The 10862-nt window shown below is 42.1% G+C and overlaps 1 protein-coding gene across 1 annotated transcript; it reads right to left on the bottom strand.

Moving 5' to 3' along the window:
- Positions 1-1767: 1767 nt before the first annotated feature.
- On the bottom strand, positions 1768-10064 carry PPIF (peptidylprolyl isomerase F). The gene is made up of 6 exons (XM_071563792.1): positions 9782-10064; positions 7902-7932; positions 6949-7037; positions 4709-4805; positions 3892-3967; positions 1768-3488 (listed from the first exon to the last, which is right to left on the bottom strand). Exons 1-6 carry the CDS (start codon positions 9968-9970, stop codon positions 3353-3355), a joined length of 618 nt encoding a protein of 205 aa, XP_071419893.1. The 5' UTR covers positions 9971-10064; the 3' UTR covers positions 1768-3352.
- Between the last annotated feature and the right edge of the window lie 798 nt (positions 10065-10862).

The following is a 10862-nucleotide window of genomic DNA, read 5'->3' as shown; positions in this document are numbered from 1 at the left end:
CTCGGGCCGGTCGCGCCAGCCGCGGTCTCGGGGCGCCCCCTGGCGGGGAGCGGGAGAGGGACAGCGAGGGCTGTGACTGGCCCGGGACAGCGACAGGCAGGGATTTCACCAGCAGGAGACAAGGAAATCTACCCAGACTAAAATAATCTGGCAGTTTCTTATCTCCCAGTTGAAGCGGGTTAACGTTAGAAATCAAAGCCCTTTTCTGTACACAAGAAACACGCGCCACTGAATTTATTGTAACAATTTTGCTATGAGAGGTACAAAATCCCAAAGTAAGAAAGCCAGGAGCCGTGGGGCACTGTCTTAACTCTTCCTGTGCCCGCCCAGCAACCTGAAGCTAACAAAACCATCAAGCGAGGCTGCAAAAGGGTAAACCTCTTCTCCTAGAAGCTATTTCTGATCTAAAACGGCTAACAGGAGAGGGATGGGCACTTGGGATCCTGAAAAATATGCAAAGCTCCTTTCTGTGCACTTCTGTATTTTGTGTACCCAAGACTGACAGTCACAGGACCACAGCAGGCTGGGGCCATCCATCCGGCATGCTGAGGTCCTCCAGCCCTTGCTGTGGTGTCCTGTGGTGCTCTTCACCTTACCTCGGGTGTACTTACTACAAGCTGTAGCTGTGTATTTCAGTATAGGAACACTATGCAATGCTGCAAGTGCATGACATACTGCAATATTGCTCTGTGCCTTTTCTTAAATAAAGATGAAGGGGGTGAAAAAAGAAAAATCAGGAAGAAGAAAATGGCAGAAAAATCCATTTTGATGGATTCCTGAGGTGTGATCCTTGTGTGACCTGCCAGAAGTTGGACTCAATGATCCTGATGGGTCCCTTCCAACTCAGCATATTGTAAGAGTCCAAGATATTTTAAAAAGGAAAACTTTAACATATTTATCTCTTTGTCAAAATATTAAGCCTCTAATTACACTGCTCTAAGTACTTGGGCAGCAAAGACCTTCTTTTGGCAGAAGGAACTATGTAGAGTCCAGGTATTCTGAAACCAAAGCCAGTCCCACTGAGATGCTGCAAACAGTGCTACTAATCACAGTGATTCTGTATGTCTTAATACCTCTCGTCAAGACTACCAGCCTTGATGGAAAATTCTGGCTTTGAACATTTCAGAAGTCAGGTCATAAATGAACCTCTAAAAGCCACAGCCATGTTATAAAAAAACCAACCAAAGAAAACCAACAAAATCCGCACCTACAAATAAAACCACCAACCAACCAAAAAAGCACCAACAAAGAAACAAAGCCCCACAGCCATGAACACAATGTATATAACACTATTACTTATTTAAGGCTTAATACACAGTTCTGAGAAAATGGGCACGTTTTTGGTGATGCATCTTGCACTGGGCTTCCCAGTCTACAAATACTGCTAATACACAGAAGGATGCTGAAGTTTTAATGCCATCTCTGATCATACAAGAAGGGAAGGAACTCCTTGATGATCTAAATTCAATTGTCCAGGAAAAAGCTGAAACTACCAACTTTTCAAAAACAAATCAGAAATTAAAAAAAAAAAAACAGTGAATTTTCATTTTCCCCATTATCTCTGCAAATCAGTACACCAGAGAAGAGAGCAGTTTCAGGATCCAAATCACTATCCATATACCATATATTTTAGATTCAGTAGTGAGAGGCAAAGCAATGCACCATTATCCTGTTTCTTGCTGTATCAGAACCACAGCACGGCTTCTCAGTATGAGATCAGACCCATCACAAAGTGAAAGAACAGAATAGCTCAGGTAAACACAACAGATTTCCAGAAAGGAATAGACTTTTTTTTGTGCAGAACTATATTTAATTCATTTTCATGTATAAATCAAGAGAACAAACAAAAATAACATTATTGTATCCAAATGAAATAAGGCAAACCAGCATAAATTAGTATTTAAAAAAACACTACAAAGACAAAGCAGCTACAGTGTAAAGAATGAAAAGGTTTTCAATTCTATTTTTTGCAAAATTACACTCTGGTACCCTCCACACAGAAGAATGCAGCCCTCAGTGGAAAAAAATTAAGTACTACATAGTTTTAAACTCACATATTATCATACTGCAATGAAAATAAATTCACATTTGAAGAAAGCCGTCACATTTTATTTTTCTCTTCAGTAACAAGATTATTGCACAAAACAATCATGTGCTTTTTCCCCACAATCATTAATATCTTACAGTCTTAGTGATTCTAAAAGTGATTTTGTGAGGTTCCAACATTTGTTGCTGCTCAAGCATGCCACATAAAAAATGCATACTAGTTTATACAAATGAAATGTGTTTAGCTGAGCAGCTGAATTCTTTCTTTCTCACGCATCAACCCTACAATAAGGATTTTGCTGCACTGATAAGGCCTTGTGATTTTGTGGTGACCAATTCTGACTTCTGATGATGATACATGAGAAGAAATCATAATCCAAGTATACCCAAGGTGAGATGACCTCACTGGATCAACACAGCAAAAGAGCAATCAAACCTATTTTTCACTCAAACAAGCTCCCAAGTGCAAAACCAGACCATATATTGAGAACCGAGCTGTATTCCTCACAGAACCAGATCCCAGAGAACTGCACTTCAAGTTCACAGTTGCATAATAAAAAGTCCTGAGATCCTTTGGCTAGATTAAGGTCTTTTTGGTAGGTAGAGCTCCACTAGTAGTCTAACTCAACCTAAAGCAATTTATTTAATCCAAAAGTCAAATTGCTCCACTGAAGCCAGTAAGGTAGAATTCAGTTTGAAAAAGTGGTCCTAGACTATAAGAAAAGAAAGAAGATAAAACAGAATTAATTTAAAAAAAACCCAATCACCTCTTAAATCTATTGGATAGACTCAAACTGAGACACAGAAAGAAAATGTCAGACAGTCTTGTTGCAGACAATCTTGAGAGTGCACTAGTTAGCAGTATTGTTTCAAAATGATGAGATGAACAACAGAATAAACATTTATAAGTACCAAAGGGAACATGTGATTTCTCAATTTATATCCAACACCCAACTACAGAACACTTAGCTGTCCACTCCACCACCAATTCTAAGACCTGAAACATCCAAATACTAAGAACAGTAACAGTGTGGTTAAAAGCCCTTTGGGCGATTGTACCGCTTCTTCCAAAACACAGTGGGACTCTACCAAATCAGTGTGACTACCATGGCAGTGTGACTAAAACATGCTTCAGTTACTGTTTTATGCTTTTAATAAATATTATTCAAAACAAGTATAAAAGTTGGACCAAGTTAAATAGAAAACATGGTTCCATAGGTGCTACTTATGGGATCAGAAATGTTCGGGTGTTTTTATGATTCATTTTTCACAGCATTGAAGTTGTCATGAAGGGCAGGACAAAAGGTCAGGACAGCTGGCCACAGTCAGTAATGACAATCTTTTTGGAGGGCTTTCCACTCTTAGAACCGAAGCTCTCAATTTTTTTCACGACATCCATTCCTTCCTTTACATGCCCAAAAACAACGTGTTTTCCATCTAGCCTGTAAAAAAATATACACGAAGACAGTTTTACTTAAAACAACATGAAGAGTAAACCAAACCAAGCTCTGTGAAGGTGTGTTAGATCTTCACAGCTCTCACCTGCTGATCAACTCTATGGCAAAGGCACAACTCTACAAGTAATAAAACGTACTTTTAGCTCTGGACCTTAGAAGCACTCTGAGGGACAGCAGTCTTGTTACTCTCACAGCCCTTCCTCCCTCAAGTAGCACTAAACAATTTATTTTCCACTGGAGTAAAATAATTTGGAAATAAAACTGAGAAACAACCAAACAAGAAAACACCATCAACCCACAAACAGACAAACAAACCCCTAAGAAAACCTCAAACCCTCCAGATTCAGGCATCAAATCAGGAAGTTAATCTGCAGGGCTGAGAACCTACCAGTCAGTTTTTGCAGTGCAAATGAAGAACTGGGATCCATTTGTGTTGGGTCCTGCATTGGCCATTGAAAGAACACCTAGAACAACAACAGCAACTTATTACATTGGTGTAACAAGTTTGTAGCAGAGAAAACAATTTTCTTCTGCACATTTAGACTAAAGACGGACAGACAGAAGATGTGATGGTCTCATATTGTCTCTGAATGATTTCTAACGCCAACTTCTTGCCTTTGACTATTCCCTCCTGTCCAGTCTCCCTTCATTCCGCAGTAAGAGTGTCAGTAATGCCACTAGTTGTACATTTCCTGAACATGACTAACATCAGCTGAGGTCTGCTGTGGTTCAACAGCAGCAGTTCCTGGGATGAGGAAGTTACAATGCAAAAAAGAGAGTCTATAGAATTAGATCAGATGTTCTTCTGTATGGTCTTTCCTTTACTTTTTCTGGCTTTAATTTGACCTTAAAAGGACTTGTCTGTGTTACCTAGTAAATAAGATGATAAGATGTCTTTGTTTTACTTCTGCAGTAATCAGCCAAGTAAAAATTGAAGTCTATGACTTATTAAAGAGGAAAATAAAAACAGTAACTCTACCTTTGCAGAATTTGTATGCCCAGCATGGGCTGACAGATATTGGTACAGCAGTCTACAAAAATATGCACATGCCAGGGACAACACATTGTTAAACCTCCTTGATACTTCTGTAATTACCAAGTACTTCACAAAACTAAAAAACCTTATTTTTTAAAAGACATCCTCATAAACAATGCTTCATTATAGGTTATAGTCATCAGAAGGTAGAAAGAACATGTCTATTTACCTGGTCCTACGTGCTTCAGTATGAAATTTTCATCTGGAAATCTACTGCCATAAATGGATTTTCCACCAGTTCCATTATGATTTGTAAAGTCACCACCCTGAAACAGTAAACAAGGACACACAGATTATTTTACATCAAAAATGATGCTATGGAAAATATACACACTTGCTCTAATTTAGAAGCGACAACATCAGCAAATTTTCTGCAGGTTAAGAATGAGCGTATGGCCACTCAATTTAAAACCATTTAACTAGATGAAGATACAACCAGGTCAAAAGTAAATTCCTGCTCCAGATATTGCTGGTTTTCTCCAGCTGTCATCAAACAACCACATTCCTGTGTAACCAGTCTTTCTCCCCAATGTCATGCAACAAACAGCAATAATTTTAGGAAACACCTCCAAGGCCTCAAGACCAAATCACCAAAGTTAATTACCATATGCAAGACCTCAGAACTCTTTTGTTCCACTTCCTTTCTTCCAACAGGTATACACAGTTATCAGGATCTCCATTACTGCCATTTGCTATTTCTAGGTTTTGTTGTTTAAGTGTTACACCTGAGCTATTTTAAACTTTGCTTAGTTACAGAGTGCTTGCCACAAGAGATGTGACCACCTGTCTTAGGCTGGACACAAAACACACAGTTCGAATTAAATCCCCAGGAAGAGTGACTCGCAGAGGTGGCTCCTGAACTGCTTCCAAGCAATCTGCCATCTCCTCTCCCAGCATGACACCACCCATGGCAGCAGAGAACTCACACCCAACAGGTATTGCACGTGACGTTCATCTTCCCATTCTGACCTTGAGTAACTTATTACAGGTGGTGTCACAGCTACTCCTACACAGTCCCAGAGGTATGTTCTGCACGCTGCATGCCATGTGGAGACTTCCAAACTGCCAAGTCCCGGATATGACGGCCTTCAATTAGGCCATACTAATTGTCTGAATCACATTAACACTCCATCTCAACAAGCGGAAAGGTCTCTACTGTTTTCTCTCACTTGCAAACTGTTGAAGCTTATGACAGTATTTCCACCTCAGCAATGACCTCCAAGTAATTCCTAAACATCAATTCATCATCTCACCATATCGTGGAATAAACCATCCAGTATCCTCATTTTGGGTTCATTTGTGAGGACAATGCAATGAGAACACACAGAACTTCACAAATTAGTGGCAGAATTCTAAGTAGGATTTCTACTTTTTTTATATTTATGTATTTCTGATCCCAGAAAGACTTCTAAACTCTCCCTCTGTCAGTATCACAAATGCCTAGTTTACATTTAAAAGACAAGAACATATGTTCCTTAGAGCACACCGGTCCCCTTTCCCTTCTTAGAAACAGGTCAAATGATTATGGCCTCTTGTTTTAAGAGAGGTATATTTCACTGAAATAAAAATCAAGGATGGGAGATCATCACAGTTATCAGTTAATAAATAAAGCATGTTTACTATAACCACCATGTCAGATATTTTTACAAAGCCATTCAACAATGCAATGCTGTTGAAATGTAGCATTTTAAGGGAAGAGATTCAGGAATCATACAATCCAGTGCACTACAGCAGCTGCATCCTGCTCATCTGCCAAGCACAGTAGAAAATAAGGTCTGCAAAAAGGTTTATTGTTATTTTTGTTGCTGCTGTTTAAGAAAAAATTGTTACTATGCATGGATTCTTGTCCAGAATTCTGAAAGATTCATCCTTTAAACCTTCACAAAACCCATCTCAGGTGTGTCATCCCAAAAATCGACCAAAATCAACCCTTTTGGTTCCCTCTTCCCCTCCATATTAGAGAAACATTCAGAAAAAAAAATTGAAACACATTCTCTATTGTGAACATATTATTCTACTTGGAATGCGGAAAGGACATGCTGTTTTCTCAGCTCCCTTAGAACACTAAGCTGACTGTCATTCTACCCACAACTGCTTCTCACAACCAAGTGTCATTTTGCCACCTATGCCCTACACTATAGTACACTGCTATACAACAGCAAGAGCCTTCAGCCAGACTTTTTTTTTAACAGTTTACACATAATTTACATTTATTTGTACAAAAGACAAGCTAAGCAACAGCCATTGCAAAAAGATCAGAAATGCAGGCCACGCTGTCACTTCTTTATTGTGTAGTTAGCAAAGGTTGGAGTAGAGCCATTTCGAATGTTACAACTAATCTGTTTCTAAACTATATAAATAATATACAAATAAATGCAATAGCAAAAGTAAAAAAATAAACATTATTACCTGGCACATAAATGAAGGAATCACTCTGTGAAAAGTGGATCCTTTATACCCAAAGCCCTTTTCACCAGTACAAAGAGCTCTAAAGTTTTCTGTGAAAACAAAGCATAAAATATTGTATTCTGTATCATATATGGCAATACAATCAAATACAACTAGTTTCACTATGCCCCAAGTTTATGTGCTTCAAAAATTTTAGTGTATCTTTAAAGTATTATCGATTTATAAGTTATTTCCATACTTAAGAAAACCCTCTGCTATAAAGCTAAGAAAGCAAAGCTTATTTAGCCTCAGAACAGGGTACAAACACAATCCTTTTCCATCTCATTTCCCTTTTATTTTGCTGTTATATCTTAACTCCAATCCCTCAATCTCCTCCATCTTTGCCTGGACTCAAACCCTTCATGTTCTGAATTTTATGCCTCTTGTTTTCCATAGTAATTGTGAGGATGATGCTTTTTATTTTTAAGGATGTTCCATCTACACTGTAAGAAACATACAAGGCTTTTTTCAGAACCACTAAATAAGCAGATGAGAAAAGAAACATGATAAACCACGACAACTTTGTAACATGAATGCACTAATCAGCTAGTGACCAGGAAAACAAGACACCCTATGTTCTTTGGAAACTCTAAGAAAGACCAAACCCCCTTTGATTTGCCCTTCCCCACTTGCTCTAGGGTTTGATTTTAATGCAAACTAGGTGTGTTTTTGAACATATTTAGTCACCACTGATAACCTGATATATGAACTGTACTATCTTGGTGCAAATTAAAAAATGAAACTATCTGGAAGCATAATTAATTCCAGCTCCTTAGCAGTACTTCCTGTCATATTGCTCAGTTAACAAATGGGGATGGAAATAGTTCTAAAGGGTAGAAAAATATTCTTGTTCCTGTAAATCACAATCTAAAATTTAATTATTTAAGTATGAAATTTTGGAGATACTGCCTTACCTGCTGTCTTTGGAACCACATCAGCTTTCAGCTGTTAAAGAAAAATAAATCAACAAATTCATAAGTCAGCTTTTTCATATGTACATAGAAAAACTACACCGGAGACCGGTACAACTGAACCCTCTTCCCAAAATGATGAGCTATCAGAAACCACAAGCCACCCAAAATTACAGAGGTACTTTAAAATTTGCCAAGCATTTGGCCAGTAATAAAAAATATCCCCTCAGTGCAACTTTTAGCCGCTTAATGAAGATGAACCTTTAAAATGGACCCTAAGGATGAAAAGCTGGTTTGGATACAAATGGAGAGACCAAGGTCTCCCCAGCACAGAGCCAGCTGTTCAAATCTGCAGAAAAGGCGATGCAAAAAGAAGAGCACAAACTGTTGGTCAAAATCTACTTGTGATGTTACACAGACATTGCAACCAATAAAAACTTCTGATTTTGATTATTCACATCTTTTTACTAATCTTAGGGACACAAAAGTGGCTATTCCTGTCAGGCCAAAGTTTTACCGAATTGCCTATCCTGACAGTGGCCAGCACCAGACACTGCAGTGAAATAGTGCATAGAAACAGTCTGGCTTTGGCAAGAATTTAATGTTCCTTCCCTAGGATACTCCTCAGATTGCTGCAATTTGCAACCAAAACTAACTTAGCCAAAGATTCAAGGCAATGCTGCAATGCATTCAGATTTTCTGTATACTGGGCACCCTAAAAATCTTTTAACATGGAAATTAAATGCTGCTGCAAGAAATACAGGAACACTAATACTACTTTTTTAATAATACCATCCAGATGGTTACTATATCTCATTGATAAATAAGGGACTTGCACAATAATATTTTTACCTATGACTCCTTGAAATGCTACCTCCTGAGAGCACACAAACTAGAAGAGTCCAGTTAATTTATATGCTGACACTATCAATGGATCAAAATAAACTGGGCTCTAGTCCTAAAGGCACTCTTTTTAGAGAGAGCGCTTATGAACTAAATTTTAAAAAAAGTCTATGAATACAGACCCAAAGCGGATGCTGGAGGCAGGTCACACTGAATTCCCTCCGCACAGAGCATCCCAAGAGCTTCATTCCCGAACAGAGCGTGGCTCTGGAGCTCTGCCCTCCCTCCTTCCATACACCGAGCAGTTCCTGAGGCAGCACCGGCCCTACGGACACCGCACGGCACACGGCGCTCACCGCAGGGTTTTTATGAGCAGAGTGTACTGCGCTTTTCCCGTTCAGGCCTTCTTTACATGGCAGAGAATTTCAGAGACTGGGTTTTTAAGGATGGCTGCTGGGCCTGCTGCGCATCCGGACAGCTCGGTGCCAACCACGTGGAGCGGGAAGCTCATAGTGGCAGCACCTCAAGAAACTGACAAGTGAAAACCAAACAACGAGCACCCTGGGAGAAAGAGGCCGGGGCTGGAGGTGAAGAGCTCCACGGGGGCTGCCCCAGGGACCCCCAGCATGGGGCCAGGCCAACGACGCAGCACAGCAGTAGGCTTACTCTGCTTTGGTATTTCAGCTCACACACTCTGGTTTAAAGTCACCTTCCCCCGAGCCTCCCCGCCACTCCGGATTTACGGACCGGGCCTGGCACAGCGAGGCACCTCCGAGCACTGTCCATGCCGCCCGGAGGGGCCGTCCCACCGCGCTCTCACCCCGAGGGCGGCTGGGCAGCAGCTGCGACGAGCATGCCCGTCCCGCCATCCCCCGGCCGGACCCGCCATTCCCCGGCCGGACCCACCGCCCCCGGGTCCGCCTCCCGTCCTGCCCGCCCTGACCTTGCGGCCCCGCGGCCGCCATGTCCGGAGCTCGGCCGTCCTCTGCGCCGCGGGCCCCGTACCCCCGTTCCCCGAGCGAGCTGCCCCGCGCCCCTACCTCCAGCACGACGCGTCCCAGCGGCTGGTTGTCAGCGCCCACGTCCAAGTACACCACCGGGTTCGGCGAGCCGGCGCCGGCGCCGCTGCAGCCGCGGGCACCGGCCGCCCAAAGGCAGGCGAGCCCCGGCGGCGGCAGCAGCTCCCCGGGCGGGCGGAGCAGGCGGCGGGCGGCGCTCAGCGCCAGCATCCCGCAGGCAGGCGACGGTCCCGACGGACAGACACACAGACACACACACCACCCCTGCCCCGCGGCCTTTATAGGCTCCGCCGGAGCCGCAGCGCCCGCTGGCGGCGGCAGCGCAGGGCGAGAGCGCCCGGTCAGTGCGGGAGCGGCGGGGCGGGGGCGGCCGTGGGGGCCGGTCTGTCTGCGCGGGAGTTCGGTTTTCTTTTGTTTGTTTGGGTATGTGTGTGTTTGTAGATTTGTTGTTGTTGTTGTTGGTTGGTTGGCTTGCGGGTTTTGTTTGTTTTTTCCACATTTCCTCACAGCCCCTCTCCCTAGGGATCAACAGAGACGGGGAAGTTCCTGAAGTTCCATAATTTCACACAACGCCTTTGGGTTTTCCGCAGAGCACCTCGGCGGGAAAGGCCGTGCAGCCGTCACGGGATAAGGATAACTGGGAGGGAAGCGGGGAAATGGGAGTCACGGGGTGCCCGGAATCACTCACCGGGACACGCGGGTGTCCCCGAGGCACCGCAGAAACCTGCCCGAGGGATCATGGAAGGTGAAATAGTTTACAGTGAAATATTTTTCATGTTTTATATGAAAATAACAACACCTATCGTTTTGAGTTTTCCTAACTTCGTAACTTAGGTGGAAATACTCAACACATATTTCAGTCATGGATATTACTTTCAGATCCCCTGATTCCATATACAAATACTTTTAAAAGTTTTTCAAATTCATAATGCCACAAAAGTCTTTAAAAGAAAAGAAAATAGAAAATCAAGGTTATTCTAATAGTTATTTTCACATTCCTTATATCATAAATTCAGTTATTCTAATGAAGGTTGGAGTAATGCAACCATGTAATACAGTATGACAGAATCATACAAAGACAGCCCCTATGTGAGGACTAGTA

The sequence above is a fragment of the Pithys albifrons genome, chromosome 9 (assembly GCF_047495875.1).
Source record: "Pithys albifrons albifrons isolate INPA30051 chromosome 9, PitAlb_v1, whole genome shotgun sequence".
Lineage (NCBI taxonomy): Eukaryota > Metazoa > Chordata > Aves > Passeriformes > Thamnophilidae > Pithys > Pithys albifrons.
Note: the sequence above shows the minus strand (reverse complement) of the source record. Positions and strands in the feature narration are given on the sequence as shown.